The sequence below is a fragment of the Symphalangus syndactylus genome, chromosome 1 (assembly GCF_028878055.3).
Source record: "Symphalangus syndactylus isolate Jambi chromosome 1, NHGRI_mSymSyn1-v2.1_pri, whole genome shotgun sequence".
NCBI classification, from domain to species: Eukaryota; Metazoa; Chordata; class Mammalia; order Primates; family Hylobatidae; genus Symphalangus; species Symphalangus syndactylus.
The window spans coordinates 55,543,672-55,563,631 of record NC_072423.2 but is presented as its reverse complement, the minus strand read 5'-3'; the positions used below and the strand labels follow the sequence as shown (position 1 = coordinate 55,563,631).

The following is a 19,960-nucleotide window of genomic DNA, read 5'->3' as shown; positions in this document are numbered from 1 at the left end:
CAAAAACACATTTACAGGAGTTATACAGGTACTATTGAATAGCCACGTTATACTCAGGTTTTATTAATGTTTACGTTACCTCTCTGTCTAGCTGAGATGATGTTGTGGTGATCACACCTGTAGTTGGATGCATAGAAAATAGGGTGGGTGATGGTGGCACCTGCCCAATGATGGAGTACTTCAGGCGTGTGTGCATCGTGTCAGGCTCATCTTTGTCAGTTGCACACACTTGTCCCACAGTAGTGCCTACAGAAGAAAAGTCCTTTTTAATCTCCAAAACATTCACATGTTCTAAGTTCCCTTTATTTCATTCCTTTTCACCCACCTCAAAAAAGTTCTGGACCACATTATTATACAGCAAAGTCATGGCTTTTATAAATTTGCAGACCTCTCCATACAGTATCACTTCCTTTCAAATATTCTGGCATGCTAGCATTTTTGAATTGGGTGATCATATTCACATTTACTGTATTTAATGTATGATTTTATAAATGTTGATACTATCCCTCTATGTATTTTCAGACTAAACAATTCTGATTATTCTATAACTTTTCTCTGTAAGCCTGTGCTTAGATTGATCATAGGAGTCAGTTTTCTCTAAAACTGCGTGGTTCACTTACAGCTTTCTAGAGAAGGTCTCCAAAACTACATTCTGACTTTTAGCTAAAACAGACCATTTTCACAGGACTGAGAAAATGTTTGTATTATTCTCAGTGACTTTAATAATCATGCCCAGAATACCGGTAATCATTTAATCCTAGAGAACATCCATAAATATCTTTAAAACTACATCTCTAATTAGTGAAAGACTTATTCTTTTTGAGCTATGTTCTCTTACATCCATCCATCCATAGGATGACAGCATAACATTTATTAACTCCTATTTGTCAGGCACTGTGCTTGGCATTCGCTGTGTATTAAGCTTCACTTAATCTTCATAACAATCTGGCATACCGATAACCCATTTTACAGATGAAGAAATTAGCCTTGCCAAGATTAGAAAATTTGCCCAGGGTCACACAGCTAGTGAAACACAGAGTAAAATTCCACTCAGAGTTCCTTATTCTTGCGGCTGGGATATGCTGCTTCCCAACGGACATAGTGAAACTAAATGTATGAATTGAAACACAATTTGCCATATGTTGTTTAAGGAGGTACTCACCCACTCTGCAATTTTCAAAAATTGTAAAAGTATAAGTTTCTTCTGTAAAAATTGGGTAGTTATCGTTTTCATCCTCTATTTTGATTATTAGGGGCAGTGGAAGTTCTGGAGTATACCCATCTGGAGTTGTTGCAAAGGCAATTATCTGTGAAGAGAGTAAAATAAGGAGAAAAGTGAAAATAATCTTTTAAAATGAGGTATCCTTCAAGTTTATTTTGGCTTTAACTGGGAGACTGTTCAGAACTACAGTATGAGTCTCACCATTTGTTATTGTTTTGGGATATGGATATAATTTTAATGCCAAAGAGGTGCCTAATTTCATGATTCAATATAGCATTGTATGATTAAATTTATGTTTAAATTTATCAAAGATCATTTTAGTTTCTTCATTATTGCTATACTGTTATTCATGAGTATAACAATTTTTACTGTTATTTTCCAAAACTGCCTTGAAGACTTTTTCATTTTGCTTTGTTTGAAAGGTTCAGGTGCATGGATTTTAAATACAACTTTCTGCATCTTTCTGAACTTGGGATCCTGTAGGATTACAAATTCTCCAGGTACAGTTAACTGGGATATTATCCTATTTTCTACTAATGAGGACTTTAGGCATATCAATGGTTACATCTGGGTAAGTCTTTTCAAAGAATTTTTAATTTAAAAAGGGTGAATCAGAAATGAAACAAATGAATGGTGGTAAATTGTGGTGGAATACAGTTTAATCTTTTTGTTTTTATAATATGAATTTCAATACCAATTTTCTCATAACAGCTATCATAGAAAGGCCAGAACATCCTAGGTACTTAGAAGGCCAGGCAATGGCAGTTCTAAACCTCAATACTTTATTCAAAGCTTGCCGGTCTTATTTGATTAATTTGGTCTTCTAATGAATAATTAATTCATCCAAAATAGACATAAAATAATTAAAACTGACAAGCAAAATGACCAAGTCCTGTTGGGAAATCAAACGAGCATTAGGTTAAATTCTTTCATATTAACTCACTTTCCAGCATAGGAAATTAACTAGATGATTAAAGGACTGAGTAAGCTTAGGCAAGCACTGTCACACTCCCTACCTGCTCCCTATAAACTAACGCTCTCCCATTGCCAAGGTCCTGAGGTTTACTTAGTGACTGAACCTCATTTACCTCCTATGGTATCTCCATACTATAGAGGTTCACAGATCTTTTTGTGCCAACTAAGTAACTGTTCTTGTCTGGGCACAGTGGCTCAGGCCTGTAATCCCAGCACTTTGGGAGGCCGACATGGGCAGATCACCTGAGGTCAAGAGTTTGAGACCAGCCAGGCCAACATGGTGAAACCCCATCTCTACTAAAAATACAAAAAATTAGCTGGGTATCATGGTGCGTGCCTGTGATCCCAGCTACTCAGGAGGCTAAGGTGGGAGGATCACTTGAACCCAGGAGCCAGAGATTGCAGTGAGCCGAGATTACGCCACTGCACTTCAGCCTGGGTGACAAAGCGAGACACTGTCTTAAAAAAAAAAAAAAAAAAAAAAACAAAAAAAAAAACTGTTCTTCGAAGTGGTACTTTTGTGGGGAAAAAAAATAGTAAAACCATAATACCAGGAACAATCTAATGGAATCCAATATTATTTATTCTATGAAAATATTTTTTGTTTCAAGTCAATTATGTGCTATTAGGGAGTAGCCAGAGCATTGGTGACAAACTCAGAAAACAGAAAAGATTAAGTGAATTGCAAATGAGAGAAAAAATGGCCAAGCATCATCATTACTAATACAGTACACACATTTTAGACTTTACCTCAAAAGATTCATACTGTTCACGATCTACAGGACGAGTACAATACAAGTTTCCGGTGTCTCTCTCCACATAAAATAAATTCCGAGGTTCTTGGTCAACTCCAGGACCTCTTATGGAATAGTATATGGTATAGTTTTGGGCTGTGTCAGATTGAACCTAGAAAGTAGATATTATATACATGAGACAAATCTTTATTTCAGCAGAACTTTCATCTATATATTTATGAAATCTCATTGCCATTTTATTAGTTTAAATAATTGCCCTTATTAATTTATTATTATATATAAATTTAAAAAGCAATAGAATAAGAAAGTCCAATTGAGAAATTTCAAGAGCAAGGCATGAGTAAAATAATGTAGTGCATCTTAGTTCTCCAGAATAACTAAAGGAATATTTGACAGGCTAGATGGTGTCTATACATGGAAAAAACACTTAAGACTTTTCCCGTCTTAGAAAACAAAGTATTCTGAGCATGGAAAATTATTCTGTTGTCAACGTTTTAAAAAACTGAGTTTTTACTATATGAAACATAACATTTAAGAACCGAGTTTAAAGTGTACTGTCTGCAGGGCAAAAATGTGGACAATAATTTCCTTAATGAGTTTTTTGTTCTTTGCCAACATCTTCCTTATAGGAACTGAGTAAAAAAAAAAATATGAGTGAGAATAGAAATGGAATAATATTTTGGAATGTGTAATATTCTGATCCTTGATTCAAAAAGCAAATTTCTTCCAAGCTGTGTCCGTCCTCTCAGTAATATCCTGACTATCTTTATATCAGGATAACTGACACAACTGTTTTCTAACAATTTCTCAACTTTAATATACTCTTCTCTCAGCTGTATTAAATTTGTTGGTGGGGTACAAAAAGGATTCTCCCTTTCTATGTCAAGAACTGAGGGAAAATAAACCAAAGTCATAGACTGAATGTAGTAGCCACTATTAATGGAAGAAGGCAAGAAGGCTTGCTGGGGTTTCTACTGAAAGTTAAAACAAGAGAGAGAAAAAGAGCCAGGTATGCTTGGCTCATGCCTGTAATCCCAGCATTTTGGGAGGTTGAGATGGGAGATCATTTCAGCATAGGAGTTCAAAACCAGCCTAAGCAACACAGTGAGATCTCATCGCTACCAAAAAAAAAAAAAAAAAGAGAGAGAGAGAGAGAGAGAGAAAGAAATGTGGATCCAGTGTGATTTCAGATGTAGATTCAAGAACAAGAAATAGAAAGATAGAAGGGCCTACGCGTCTTCCTCCTTCGTGACATCTGGCCTTTCATCCAATTTTCTCCTTTATTATGAAAGAGAGTTTTGGGTTTTCTAGGCTATTCTTAGGCTTGGCGATACCCTTGCTGATATGATAATTCATTAAGGAACTATGTGTTTGAGTGCTACAGTTTTATGATGGCCTTTGCAAGCTGAACAAAAGTGTATGCAAGTATAAAGAGATATATTTATACCCTTATATGGAAACATATTATACACATACCCATCCACTCACATATTTATACACAACTATTATAAATAGCTTCATACTCAGTGTCATAATGGTAAGAGATGAAAAGTATAGACTTCCACAGCAGAAAGAAAGAAAACTGTACCTGTTGAAGGAAAAGTGGAAAAGGACCCAAGGAGTTTTCTAGCATCGAACAAGGAATGGGAGCCCATCTTCTCTTGGCGCGCCTTAGAACTTTTTCTTTAGCATGTCTTTTCTTTAGGACCTCAATTCATAAGACAGGAAAAAATAATAAAGTCAATGACTACTTTATTCTCAAGCATTAAACAATGACACATCTTTCTCCTCTCATGAGGATTAGCTGGGGAGGGGTGAGACCGTGGGAGTGCTTGAAAACCAAACTAAACATCAACACTGCAAAAAGATAATGAAGAAGTAACTGTCCTAACTGTTATCACAACAATCCTCTTGAGAAAATGATTTGGTGGAAATATGGAAGAAAGAGAGATGGAACTGGAAGCCTAGAAGCGAAACTGAAAAAAAAAATTACTGTTGCCCCATTGCCATGCAAAAACATGGGAAAGAGATATGCAAAGAAAATAAGTGTGTATCTGCCCTTCTAAATTTAGCACAAGCAACTTCCACTCACCAGCAACTAGGCAGAGCCAGGGAACCAACAGAGAGATCTGTGTCAGAATGAGGAGAGAAACACGGTGACAACTCTCAAACTGCTGCAGTGAGGAATGGCTAATGGTTGAATACAAGTTATTATGATCTTGGGTGTCACAACACAATAGCATGCATGTGGTCCAAACCTCCTCCTAAAATAGTTATCTATGTTTTAAGACCACAGATTATGCTAAAATAAATGCGAGAAAAAAACCTTTTCTTACTTTATCCAGAGTTTCAAAACTTGTTGTTAGAAATCCATTCTACGGTAAAGCTCAAAAAAAAAAAAATGCTGCTTTGTGTCTAATCTCATGTTCCTATGCTGTACCTTATCCCAGTTTCTCCTTTTATGTCCCAAATGAAAAGAAATGACAACCCGAATGAACCGTGTTGCACAGCCCTTTTCCTTCTAAACACTGTGAAGTTGCCTCATGGTTTTCATTCTTAAGCCAAACTATACCATATCCTTTCTGATTTCATATCTTCCCTGGTAATGTTGATTACGTCTGAAGAAAAGACATCATTTCTTCATTTATGTAGCCTTGTATACCTTTGTTTGATGCTCCAAAAAGACAAATATTTTCTTCTTTTCTTGGTTCTCAGTGTTGGAAAGTAATATGGTAAAACTTCTCTTCTCCGAGGACAATAAAATAGTATTTGTTGTATAGACTGAACCATCTTCCAAAATTTGGAAGTCAGGATCACTTGAATGAATTAGATTTGCAGCTGTAAAGCACTCTTTCAGGTTAACTGTAGAAAATATGCACAGCAGTCATTTTTAAAGTAAAACATAGGATATAGTTTTAACAGTAATGTATGCATGTGGGGAGAGCCAAAAACTTAAAATTAATTATACTGACACTTGTAAATTTTTGAAAGGACACATAAAACTACATAGTGAATTAAGTTGTGCTTAAATACTTACATCACTTCTAATACCTACTTAACATTCTCTTAAAGAAGAGACATTTGCTCTGAAGTAAACATATGTGAACTCCAGTGTTTGAATAGTTAAACCAAAACCAAAAAAAGTTTTTTCTTTATCAACAGAAATAAGCTATAGAGTAACACCTAAGTACACCTGAAGTTATACAGAATCGAGCAGACTAAAATTGGCATTTACTAAATGAAAATATTACTAAATTCTTTACATCTATTGCTAAACAGTCATCACATCTTTGCTATCATTGATTTGATCTTTTCTTACAGAATTATGTGAAATAATTTAATTGATAAAAAATAATACAATGCAGAGTGAAATACTTAAGAAAATCCAAAAACAGTACCTTTAAACTAAAAAAAATAGTTTCAATACTATTTCTCAGTTTTTTAGAGGCATGTTAAATGTCTTTATCTTTCCTCTACAGTAAATGTTAATAATTATTACTCAAGTGAAATATTTTTATCAACTTCATATAATCATATTTTCCAAAAATAACAATATTCCTTTCATTAGAATGACACCACAAGTATTACAAATGATAATATACTACATTAGTTTTATGTACTAGTCCCAACAGTTATCATTCTAAAAATCACACTAATTTTAAAATATCACAGCAAATCAGGATTTATTCTGTGCGTGTGTTTTTATTTTAAGTTTCAGGGTACATGTGCAGGATGTGCAGGTTTGTTACATAGATAAACATGTGCCATGTTGGTTTGCTGCACCTATCAACCCATCACCTAGGTATTAAACCCAGCATGCATTAGCTATTTTTCCTGGTGTTCTCGCTCTCCCAGAACCCCCAACAAGCCCCACTTGTGTTGTTCCCCACTCTGTGTCTACATGTTCACATTGCTCAGCTACCATTTATAAGTGAGAACATACAGTGTTTGATTTCCTATTCCTGTGTTAGTTTGCTGAGAATAATTGCTTCCAGCTCCATCCACATCCCTGCAAAGGACAAGATCTCGTTCCTTTTTACGGCTGCGTAGTATTCCATGGTGTATATGTACCACAGCAAATCAGGATTTATTACAAATTTTAGGGCTTCCTTACCTCTACCAACAAGTTTCTCAGCATCTAGTTTGGAGGGAACATGTAATGTCACATTTTTGCAGGCATCACTGGCAAATATTAAGATCTAAAAAATGAAAAAAAATCAAATAAATATTATGCATAAAAAGAAATCTTTAATGTGTAAATTATTTATATAAATTATAAATTTATATATTATATACACATAAAAAGGCATATAATACTTATATAAATATTAATTATATTACATATTGACTACACTAATTAAATATTAATTTTAAAATATTCAATTAAATATAAATAATACATGAATTTATATTTATAATTATATGTGATTTATATAATTATAAACCACTTTATATAATTATAAATCACTTTATATAATTATCAAAATAAAAACATATTGGAGAAAGAAATCAGGACAAAAGTATATCAAGGGGAAGAACAAAACAATATACCGAGTTCTAGCTTCCTCCTGCAAAAAGCTTGTAAACTCAAAGAATTATGTATGCTCTTCAGCTTTGTTTACTATATTGTAAAACGGATGTAATAATAACTTCACTGATTGACTCAGTGGGTACAGTGACGATCCAACAACAGCCTATGTGAGAGAGTGCTGAAAACTATCAGGAAGGCAGCACAGGTATATACATAGGAAAGAGAAAACCAAATTTACTGAGGCAGCAAACTGTTTCAGTACATTTTTAATTGCTTATGAGATATGATACCAAATCAATAATATCCTAAACAAAAAGTAAATGCTTTTAAAGACAAACATTAACTTATTGCCATGAAGTGATTTGGAGAATATTTATGTGTTACTCCACACAATAGGCACATAACTTTGAAATATAAAATTATTTTGAAGGTGTATCTTCTCATAAATAAAAATTAAGTTCATTTTAGAAAATAATTTACTTAAAATTTTTCAATGGTTTAGTGATTCATGGTGAACCAAGTCCAATGCAACATATACATAAACACACTGAAATGTAATTTTGTTCTGTCTGAAACTTTACAATGGATGTTTCTCAAAGATTCACATTCTTTTTTTCTAGTTTTACAAACATCTTTGACCAAAAGCAAGACAGTTAACTAGCATTTACACTGTTACTTACAAGTTTATAAACATAAACTAAAATCATCAAAATTTGGATGGAAATGTTTATTTTTAATATATATTACAGACTCTTTAATTATCCAGTTTTAATTACATTTGAAGGATCAAATAAGGCAGAGGTTGTGTTTCGTTTGGAATGTTGGGATAGACACAATGAAGACATTAGTTTTGAACTGGAAATTAAATGATATGAAGAATTTTCACTGGCTGCATAGCCAAGAGAGAATAGGAGTAGAATCAGATGATTCTGAAGATTCCAGCTCAAGGTGATTGGAAGAATACATTCACTTATTCATTCAACCAACATTTATTGGTTGCTTACTAGGTGCTAAATGGATTCAATGGCTAGAGCAGTGAACAGAGCCAAGTCCTTGCCTCACGAAGATTACATGATAATAAGAAGCAAAAGAAATACACAAATGCACAAATGTCACATAATGCCAAGGCAGCAAGAGATAAATGTCATGACAAAAATAAAGCAGGGAGAGAGGGTGACAACGAGAATACCTGAGCGTAAATGAAGTGAGGAAGTAAACCAGTTTTCTAACCAGGGAAGAGTCCTCCAGGTGGGGTAAAGACCAGAGTAAAGACCCTGGAAGGAGACTTGTGTATTGCAGAAACAAGGTGGTCATAGCAGCAGAGCACAGTGAGGGAAGAGTGATAGGAGAAGAAAACAAATGGACAGTCAAGGGCATATGATGTAGGGTCTAAAGGTCATGGTAAGGAGTGCAGATTTTGTTCTGAGTGCAAACAGAAGCAACAGCATGATAAGAAGCTGTGGAGTGGTGTAAACTGATATTTATACAGAATCACTCTACTGGTTATGTGGAAAATAGGTTATAGAAGAGCAAGAGTGGAAACCAGGAGACTGATTGGGAGACTACAGCAGGAATCTAAGAGTGGTGTAATGGTTACTTGGGCTAAGGTAATAATGGTGGAGAAGATGAAAAATGGTTGGATTAAGACGATTCTTTGAATAACAGTATCTTGGACATCCATCCATTCATGCATGAATTCAACAAATATTTACTGAATGTGTATTATGTACCACCCACAGAGCAGTAAACATGATCCTCATGAAACATTCAGTCTAAGGTAAGACATGTTTGTAATTTCAACAAAGTAACACAAATGTAATGATAGGGAAGTACAGGGAGCTATGGGAGAGCAGAGAGAATAGTGATGTCTAAAAGCCAGGTGAGGTCACCTGAAGAGTGGCTACAGGTGAGACAGGCTAAGAGGAGGCAGAGCTTAAATGCTGCAAACAAAAGGATGGCATATGTGAAGGCCCAGAGGTGGCACAGACCTGAAGAAGAAATCTGGAATGGTTGATGTGTGTACCAGAGTGGGGGCAGAGGTTTAACACGGGCTCAAAGAAGTGGGTGTGGGCCAGATTTTGAACGGCATTAGCAAAGCACATGGATCTTTTTTCCTAACGATAATGAGAAACCAAAGATTTACTTTAAGCAAATAAATTAAATAAGCCGCTTTTTATTTGAATGTGACAGATCTGTCCAATGTGGAGAATGGAAATAACTGTCATTTTCAATAATAACAAGCTAGGTAATTAAGAAAAACCTATGCCAAAACTAATTAAAAATCATGGATGACATTTTTCAAGCATCCTAAAGCATCAAAGAGCTAACAAAATAGCAAGCAATTGCTGGGCCAAAACTGAAGATAAAGCTGGAACACACAGTGGTAAGAGGAACTCAGGAACAACTTCTTTTTTTTTTTTTTAAACAACTTCTGATCTGCAAAGATTTGACTCTGCTTTGCTGGCCTCTGGAGAGAAGGAGAATGAAATCAAAGCACAGGGCCCACCTAAGATCTAAGAGGATCCACTCCACATTAATCTGGGACCCAAATGCTAAATCTTCATTACAAATTTGAGCCAGAAGTAAACTGGCCCCTGCGTGGATCTGTGATCCACACTCACATCTTTCGCTTGGTCCAGAAACTTCAAGCCATGAAATTAATGAAGGCTTGACATGTGATCACCATCATAGATGCTGACAGGCACTTGACCAAATTCAATAACCATTCTTATTTTTTTTTAGTCTCAAAAAATAAGAATTGATAAGTACTTTTGCAATGTGATCTTTACAAATTATAACACAACACAAATGGGAAAGCACTAGAAGCAATCCAATTAAACTCAGAAACAAGACAGGCTTTCCAAGGTCACCATATGTAGTTTATATTACATTGAAGGTATATTTGCAAGAGAAGGACATTAGATAGGAAGATGTAAAAAAATCTCTGCATTTGATATGACTGTTTACCTGGAAAACCCAAGCAAATCAACCAATACATTACTATAAAACAAGAAGAGACTTAAGTAAGGAAGCAGAAATAACCATGAAAATATGGTTAGTCTTCATACCCATAAACAAAACCAGTCAGATAATACAAGAAACTTCCACTTTGGGAGGATGAGGTGGGGAGATCACGAGGCCAGGAGATTGAGACCATCTTGACTAACACGGTGAAACCCTGTCTCTACTAAAAATACAAAAAAAAAAAAAAATTAGCCAGGCATGGTGGCGGGCACCAGTAGGCCCAGCTACTCGGGAGGCTGAGGGAGGAGAATGGTGTGAACCCGAGAGGTGGAGCTTGCAGTGAGCAGAGATCATGCCACTGTACTCCAGCCTGGGTGACAGAACAAGACTCAGTCTCAAAAAAAGAAATCATTTTCAAAAGCAATTAAAAGTTGAAATGCCAAGGAGTAAATTTAACAAGAAACATGTAAAGCCTATTTGAAGGAAACCTGAAAACATTTCTGCAGGGCAGAAAAGTACACTTGCAAAAAAAGAAAGACAAAAATCAGCAATGTATCTACATCGATTCTTACTAAGTTAAATTACAAATTTTTTGATACCAATAAAAACCTCCATAAAATTTCCTCTGGAACTAAACAAGCTGACTTAAAAAGCTGTAAGGAAAAACTAAAAAATTAAGATAGGAAAATTATTTTTTAAGAAGCAATGAAAGGCTATCAACCCTAGCAGATATTACAAATCATATAAAATCTTAACAATTAAATCAATATGGTACTGGCATATGAATAGAATGATAGTTGACCCACAGGTATTGGAAAAGAGGAGGTAAAACAATCTGTATTTGCATTAGATATGACTGCATAAATTCCCTAAAAGTTGTAACTTTTTATTATACCCACCAGTAATTTATGAGTCAACCACATTCTTGCCTACATCGCATGTTGTTGAACTTTTGGGTGTTTGCCAAGTGTGAAATGGCATTTTAATGTAATTTTTTATTCATATTTTATGAGTGAGGTTGACATATTTTTATAACTTAAGAGCCATTTTACTACTTTATGGATATTGTTACATCCCTGTTGCACTTTTTCTTCTTGACTTACAAGAGCTCTTTATGTATTAGATTAGCCTTTTAAATATGACCTGTGAATATTTTTTCCAGTTTATCAATCACCTTTTGACTTTGCTTGTGGTGTTTTTGGTTGGTTAGAGTTGTTTTTTCGCCATGAAGAAGTATGTATATATGTACTCTTAAATAATTGATTTTCTCAATTGTAATAAATTGGCTTTCAAAATCCAAGTCATAACTAGGCCTCGTGGGCTCTAAATTTATATAACAATTTATTATGTTTTCTTCTATTATCAGTAGGGAATCATATTTTACATTTAAATCTTTCATCTCTGGAATTTTCTGTGGTGTTCTGAATGAAGCATAGATTCAATTTATCTTTACACCAATATATATATCCTTGATCATGTGATATCTATCATAAAATAGCTTTCTGTCTAGCCATATACAACGTTTATGGAGGGAAGAACAAAATCTAACAAAAGTAGACATTTTTTTTTTTTAACAGTCTTGCTCTGTTGTCCAGGTCGGAGTGCAGTGGTGCAATCTCAGTTCACCGAAACCTCCACCTCCCGGGTTCAAGTGATCCTCCCACCTCAGCCTCCCAAGTAGATGGGATTATAGGCATGCACCACCATGCCTGGCTAATTTTTGTATTTTTTGCAGAGAGGGGGTTTTGCCATGTTGCCCAGTCTGGTCTTGAACTCCTAAGCTCAAGCGATCCTCCCACCTCAGGCTCCCAAAGAGCTGGGATTTACAGGTGTGAGCCACTGCACCTGGCCTAATTTACACTTTTATTTGTCAATCTCATTATTGGTAATCTGTCCTAATACACCTGCCCATATATGAAATGACATACATTCAAGTTTATTCATTGTGACATTATTTGTAATAGCAGAAGTGACAGATACAAGTGAATAGACCCATGAGCTGTCTTTGAATGTAGATTTAATGGAACTTGATGGATTAAGGAAGGGGAGCAGTGAGAAAGAAAAAACAAACAGCTTTCAGACTTTCTACTGGAAGAACAGGCATATGGTACTGACACATATTGAAATACAGGACACTAAAAGAAAAACAACATTGTTTGGGAAGATAATAAATGCTGTGTCACACATCACAGTCAGTAGAGTGATACAAAGGACTATTGTTCAATGAAGACATCTGAACTAGCAATATTAATTTAGTATATGTTGGCAACTGTGTGATATTTTAAGCTATAAAAGTGGATAAAATGCCCTAGGGAAAGAGTGTAGATTCCAAAGGACAAGACCTAGAACAGAGCACCAAGAGACACCAGCATTTAAGAGTGGAGGAAAAAGCAGTCAAACTCATAGAAGCAGAAAATAGAATGGTGGTTGCCAGGTGACGGAGGGTAGGGGAAACAGGAATTTGCTGTTTAATGGATATAAAAGTTTGGTTATGGAAAATGAAAAAGTTCTAGAGATCTGCTATATGACATTGTGCTTATAATTAACAATACAAAACACTTAGAAATGTGTTGGGGAGGGTAGATCTCATGTCATTTTTACCAAACCAAAAAAAGAAAAAAAAAAGACAAGAGAAAAAGAAGAAAAAGACAAGATGCTAGGTAGGGAGTCAGACCCTGAGTGGTCAGAAAGATTAAAAAAAAAAAAGGAGGGGAGTGAATGTCAAGAATAAGGGCAAAAGCTACAAGGTGGAACCATATAAAGAATGAGTCATTTGGATTTAGCACAAGAGAGCCAGTGATCTGAGAAGCTTTATTAGGTGGTTAGCAGAAGACAGAGTTCAAGTGGCTAAGCCAGGTGTGGTTTGAAGAAACATTAAGAAGTGAGGAGGAGCTGATTTGTGGAATGGTGAAGGATTACTTGGGTATATGGGAAGGAAGTAAGGTAAAGGATCCTACCCTCCTACCAAAGATATTTCTCCCCCCTTTTTGAGACAGGATTACGCTCTGTCACCAAGGCTGGGATGCAGTGGCATGACCAGGGCTCACTGCAGCCTGGACCTCCCAAGCTCAAGCGATCCTCCCACCTTAGCCTCTCTCCAGTGGCTTGGACCACAGGCACGCACCCCATGCCCATCTAAAATCATTCTTACTTAATAATTTCTTACACTTAGTATTTACGCATTTCTCACACTTGAGACTCACAACCACAACAGCCATGTGAGGTTGGCAGGGCTTTGCACAGATGTGCACAGAGCAAAAACCAGCAGAATGAGAGTGTAGCCAGGGCCAGCATACTTCCTACCCCACTCCCCGCCTATCAAACTTCGAAGCTAAGGAAGAACAAGGAATGGAAATTCAATTTCAGTGTATTCACTGATACCCCACCTCCTCTTAAACAGAATCTGAGATAACACACAGAAAGCTCTGTCTGCAGGTATATGCAAAGCAATGCTATGCATTGCCAGTGTCTGCGCATGCCTTTTCCTTTAAAGAATGGCCGGTGGTTTTTAAAAGAAATTGCAATTTTATTAGGAGTCTAATGAAAATTTATTTCTTACTCATCAACATATGTTCTGACCGTTATTTATTCCATTCTTAGTTTCCTCATCTGTAAAATGTTAACTGCCGTGTACTCGGCCCTTTCTATGTTATTAATATGCCCTGAGAATTTAGTTAAGGGTTTGAAGTACATTGAGCTCCTCGAGAAAGACATTCTAATAATAGTAACAATTACCAATTCATGATTTTAAAATGTGGAACTCTACTGCGAAGTGAGAGCGCAAGAGAAGGGGAAATTATGCGAATACTTCAGCCCCCAGTTCACTTCTCCCAGAAAGAATTAGCCTTTGTCCTTCAAGGTTGATTGGCGCCCAACGCCTTCTGCTCAAAGCAAAGAGCTCTTTTCCACACCTGTCGAAATTTTTCCTCTTCCAAGGAGCCAGGAAAAGTTCAATCGGACTTTTTATATCCCAAATTCCCCAGGGGCTGCTCCCGGCATTGGCTTTTTGCGTCTTCCGGCTCCCCAACGAGATCCCTTCGATCAGGCCTGGGCTGTCCCGCCCCAAATAAGGCCAACCACTTAGGCTCCCAGCTCTGGGAAGGGGTAGGGTCATTGCTGTAGCGCTCTTTTAAAGAGAGAAAGAACTGCGGCAAGGGGCAGTGGCGCGGGGGGCGGGTGGTGAGCAGAAAAATCGAGTCGCCTCTGGGGACAAGAAATCAGAAAGACCCTTCCTTCCTCCGAAGATTTAGGGAACTGAAGCCTCGCAAGTTAAGAAACCACTGAAACTGTACAAATGCTCACCTAGGGCCCGCCCGTCGACAGTCTTCAGGAGCTGAGGGTCAAGATCCCCTCCCCCACCCTCCACTTCCCCCCGCCCTTCTCCCAGAGTAAGCAATTCCCAGAAAGGCGAGCAGTTCCCTTTTTCACCCAAGGACACTCGCGCTCCGTCCCGGCCACCCAGCGGTTTCCCTTTCCGTGGCTTGGGCCGGCGCTGAGGAAGAGGGAGCCGCACATTCCCGGGGAAGGTGCCAGAGGCGCAGCTGGACTGTCCTGGCGCACTCCCGCCCCGGCGCACTGCAGTCCCGGCGCACTCCCGTGCCGGCGCACCCTGCTCCCCGGCGCGTACCCAGGGGCCATGATTTTGGCTAGGCTAAGGCTGCCCGCTCCCGCCTCTGTGAGTGCGCTGATTACATCTACCGGAGACACCTTCCCTCCCCTTGGGGATCCCAACTCTCAGGTCCCGATCCTCTTCCTATCTGCCCTCCCCCACCCCCGCCAACTACATTTTCTAGCCACCCAGAGGCCCCTTCACCCCAGCTTTTCCCGCCACCCCCACCTATCCCCGTTCCCCTAGTTTTCCTCCGCACCCTAGGCGATCGCCCCCTTCCCCAGAGCGGTGGCTGCGGCTGCACTCACCGCGAGGGTCAGCAGGAGCAGCCGGCAGACGGCTCCGCTCCAGGAGCCGGAGGGGCGGGCTGCCGCCATGGAGAGGGCTCCGGGCAGGTCGCGGGCCGAGCGTCGGGCCGGGGTAGGAGGGCTCCGCGGGGCGAGGGCCGCGGCCGGAGCGCAGGCTGGGCCTGCTGCTCAGGAGGAGCGCGAGGCGGAGGAGATGGCGCGCGCGGAGAGGTGCTTTTCTTTAGCTTCTCTGAAGCGCCTGCCTCTCATCCAAGGGGCTTTTCCTTTGGCGGAGGGAGGGGCTCCAGGCGCGTCCAAAAGACACCGATCGGCCCCTCCTTGTTGTCTATTTAAGACTTAAGACTTCATTTCTCTAAGAAAGCCACGGGTGGGAACTCCCTCTCGCCGCCACCCTTTTACCTGCGCAAGGTGTTTCTCACCAGCGGACGCCACCTATAAGGCCCATCTCCCCCCCCACGCCCCAGGGTCCGCCAGGCGAGATTAACAGCCGGCCCTGCCCAGCAGAAGCTCTGACTGCACAAAGACTCACTCCTGAGTGCGCGCTCGGCCCCGGCTCCGCCCTGTCGGCTGACCTCCGCGCCGGCCGTGGTCCCTGCCCTGGGGTCAATTACAGAGCTAGATCTGAGCCGCAGAGGCTGGGTTTTAGGTCACAGCTGCCTGAGGCCCACCTGATAGAATGTTGACTCCAAGGAGACTGTTAGACACTCTACTGGAGTGAATTTCCTACACAAACCCACAAGCAGTTCAGACATCATAGTCATCTAAGGCACCATTCTTTGGGGTCTTGTGTTTTTAGGAATTTACTGGCATGACAATGATACAAGACAATCGCTATAATTTAGAGACAAAAATACATATATACATACATACATACGTAAAGTTAGGGAATCAAGGCGACTGCAAAATAATAAAATCGAGGGTGAATTACTATGAGAAATGCATCCATTGAGGTCCTAGGCGTGGGCTACATGTGGGTTACTGATCTTCTCCAAGAACATCCCTAGTCACAAATAAAGTTATAACTTATTTCCTATACCGGACTCCTGAACATCTAGTGGAGAGTTCTCACCTTCTTTTCTACCATCAAAACCAGAGTTCATGGTGAGAAATGAATAAGAATGGGATAATTTACATTTTTATTTGAAGTGCACTTAAACTAAATGAATTATTGCAGCACACAATCTGGAAGATTAAGATATAAATGCTGTTTCTTTTTGCTCTTCAGAAAGCAGTGACAAGGAGTCTGACTCACATCCTCCTGCACCTCTTTTCAATTACTGACTTAAACCAGGTAAGCCTGACCACAAAGGAGAAACTTGTCTGTTCCCTTTTATTTGGTTTGTTTCCTCAGGGATGTCCTGAGAATCCTATTTGAAAAGCCAACCGTGACACTCAGACCATTTCAATTCTTGAAAATGTTCACCATCTTAATACCATTATATGCCGAGCCAGAATTATTGCAATACTGAGCGTATATTTAAATTAAAAATTAATGTCAAACAGCGCATGCCTTACATTCTCTGTGTCTGTCCCATGCTCTATTTTATTAATGAATGCTACTAATGAGCTGTTCTGTCTCCATATCCATAAAATTATCATTGACCCTTTGCTAGTAAAATAAGACTGAGTCATCAGCATGAGACTATAGTTGACATCCTTCCGTTTCCATATTTTTTAACACTCACGGTTTTCCATCACTGATACCATAAGCACACCTCATCCTATTAAAGATGACATGATCTCTAGCATGAAGCTTTTCAGAGGACAAAAAGAAAGCTATAAGCGTTTCACGTTCTGGAGATCTACTCAGACTATCATCATAGGCTTTGACTATAGGACATTTCCAAACTCTTGCCTACTCTTTAACCTCTGATGCCTTAAGGGCAGCTCATGATTTTCCTCATTCCAGGAAAGGGCGGAAGAGCGATTTGACCAGAATTCATCTTAGATATTTATTTTCCTCTTTCACATGAATTGATAGAGGCTATTAAAATGGTGATTTGTTTGTTTTATTACAAAAAAACTTTCAACAAAAGAATGGAATATAAAGTACTTTCTCTGAACAAGTACCCAATTTATTTAATGTATTTAGGTTAGGCTATATGGTCACTGAAATAGATCCCTCTAAAACACAGGTTTGAAACAAAGGGCATATATTTAAAAATACAATGGGATGTGAGTAGATGTGATTTTTTTTTAAAAAAATGACTTTTGCTTATGAATATGATTCTGCTGCATGAACTAGTGTCCCAATAAAAATATATTTTTTATAATAAAAAGTACACCAGACCGAAAGTAAGAAGCGACTTCCTTTGTGTTGCTTAAGTAATCTCTCAGGTCTCAACACCCCCATTTATCCATCTGTTAAGTGAGATAATCAGTAATAATAAGGTAATACTGGAGGCTATCTGTGGTAATTTCTACATCTAAAATTAAACTATTTAGACTGCTTACGACAGATTTTTGAGAGGCTTGGCTGGAAATGGGTGTTCATTTCAGAAATAACATAGAAAGTCAGGGCCAGAGCAATCCTTAAAGAAGTGAACAATTTGCAATCCAAAACCTACAGGCCAAATCTATCCAGCCTAGCTTCACAATTTTCTAATTTCAGAGGACAGAAACTATTAAGGGCAGCAACAACCAAAAAAATCCCACTTACTCACTGATGAGCAAATAGAGACAGTTCTGCATGAGCTTTGTGAATCCTGCCAGTTCCTCCCCTGCCAGCACCAGAGGATGAGTGATCCACAGGGACAGATGTCATCTTCAGGACGAAACCATCTCGGCATGGCATATGACATAGAATGGAATTCAAAAGCAAGGGAAACACAAACCTAACAGGCAAAAAGCAAGATTAAAGTACATTGCCTAGTTGCTTCATAGGTTGGAGCAGAAAGGGAAACATCTGCTAATCATGATAAAATAAGCACAATTTTTTAACCTCTCAGAGTTGTTGCAAGAATTAAATGATATCAAGGCACTCAGAACAAAGCCTGGCACATTCTAAGTGCTCCCTCAGTGTCAGTTATTATGGACAACCATCTTCCTCACCATTGTACTACCACATCTCTCTGATCCATTCACTTCCTCCTCATGACAGCTCCCAATTCCCTGTCCTTCCAGTACCTCTCCTCAGAGAGTTCTCTGTCCTGGTCTAGGGCTGAACCCTAGTGCTAATTCATTCACCTTCAACCCCGTCTCTTCAACACTAACCGCAGATCTTGTCTGGCATAAATGAGTTAACAATGCAATACTAAAATGAGCTGTGCAGTTTGCGTCAGTTGTGTACTTCTGAAAATTTGAAACAATTATTTAAAAAGAATGCCTCTCAATTTAAGAAAAAGTTTTAAAATTCTGTGTTTTCCAACAAATGCTATCTCTACTTTTTAATGCTATGTATATTTATTTGAACTTCACTTTTAAAAATTGATCTCAGTGAAACATAGTATACTAATCAAGTTCAATTTCTATTACATTTCAAAGTATATATATATATATTTTCGAGACGGAGTCTCACTTTGTCGCCCAGGCTGGTGTGCAGTGGGCGATCTCCGCTTACTGCAAGCTCCGCCTCCCGGGTTCACGCCATTCTCCTGCCTTAGCTTCCCGAGTAGCTGGGACTACAGGCGCCCGCCACCATGCCCGGCTAATTTTTTGTATTTTTAGTAGAAACGGGGTTTCACCGTGTTAGCCAGGATGGTCTCGATCTCCTGACCTCGTGATCCACCCGCCTCGGCCTCTCAAAGTGCTGGGATTACAGGCATGAGCCACTGCGCCCAGCCTCAAAGTATTTTTTAAAAATTCAAGGTAGAGTATGAAATAAATTATAAATCAGTTCTTATGACAGTAGTTTTCAGCCAGGCGCGGTGGCTCACGCTTGTAATCCCAGCACTTTGGGAGGCTGAGGTGGGCGGATCACGAGGTCAGGAGATCGAGACCACGGTGAAACCCCGTCTCTACTAAAAATACAAAAAATTAGCCGGGTGTGGTGGCGGGCGCCTGTAGTCCCAGCTACTCGGAGAGGCTGAGGCAGGAGAATGGCGTGAACCCAGGAGGCGGAGCTTGCAGTGAGCCGAGATTGTGCCACTGCACTCCAGCCTGGGCGACAGAGCGAGACTCCGTCTCAAAAAAAAAAAAAAAAAAAAAAAACAAGACAATAGTTTTCATTTAGCAGGCACTCAATTGAAACAAGCCAATGAATGAATTCTGAGGCAATTGTGTTGAACGTGACTGGAGAGAGTTCACAGTGTCTGGTCTGCCTTTAATAGACGCAGTTGACATGGGCACCCCCTTCCCCCCGAGTGGTGCAATGAAATAATGTATCCTTAAAACTACAAAACTTTCATTTGTATGCTTTACCAATTAACTAACTCAGCAAGTATTTATTGAGCATCCACTATGTCTAAGGCATTGTTCTGGGCATGGGAAATGCAGTGGTGAACAAGACAGAAAGGACACTTCCTCAAGGGAAACACCTACAGAATTATAAGATAGCTAGGTTGGATAAGAAATAGTCTCCACTTCAGATTTATATCATGTTGACTTCTTTGGGGAAAAAAAAGTGAAGATTAATCTCGAATTAGTTGCAAAATAAAA

The 19,960-nt window shown here is 38.9% G+C and overlaps 1 protein-coding gene and 1 long non-coding RNA gene across 3 annotated transcripts in view; one reads left to right on the top strand and one right to left on the bottom strand.

Moving 5' to 3' along the window:
• The window catches only part of DSC2 (desmocollin 2), a 36,922-nt gene extending 21,038 nt beyond the window's left edge, over positions 1-15,884 (bottom strand). For both annotated transcript variants that reach the window (XM_055235404.2, XM_055235413.2), the window contains exons 1-7: positions 15,365-15,884; positions 7,067-7,151; positions 5,615-5,814; positions 4,541-4,660; positions 2,948-3,103; positions 1,163-1,307; positions 80-246 (exon numbers count right to left, since the gene is read on the bottom strand). In XM_055235404.2, coding sequence (XP_055091379.2) covers positions 80-246; positions 1,163-1,307; positions 2,948-3,103; positions 4,541-4,660; positions 5,615-5,814; positions 7,067-7,151; positions 15,365-15,433 — 942 coding nt within the window. In that variant the 5' untranslated portion in view covers positions 15,434-15,884. The remainder of the gene's footprint in view (positions 1-79; positions 247-1,162; positions 1,308-2,947; positions 3,104-4,540; positions 4,661-5,614; positions 5,815-7,066; positions 7,152-15,364) is intronic.
• The window catches only part of LOC129458958 (uncharacterized), a 42,713-nt gene continuing 24,395 nt past the window's right edge, over positions 1,643-19,960 (top strand). Inside the window, exons 1-2 of the long non-coding RNA XR_008649791.2 lie at positions 1,643-1,722; positions 16,590-16,655. This is a non-coding gene — a long non-coding RNA (uncharacterized lncRNA). The remainder of the gene's footprint in view (positions 1,723-16,589; positions 16,656-19,960) is intronic.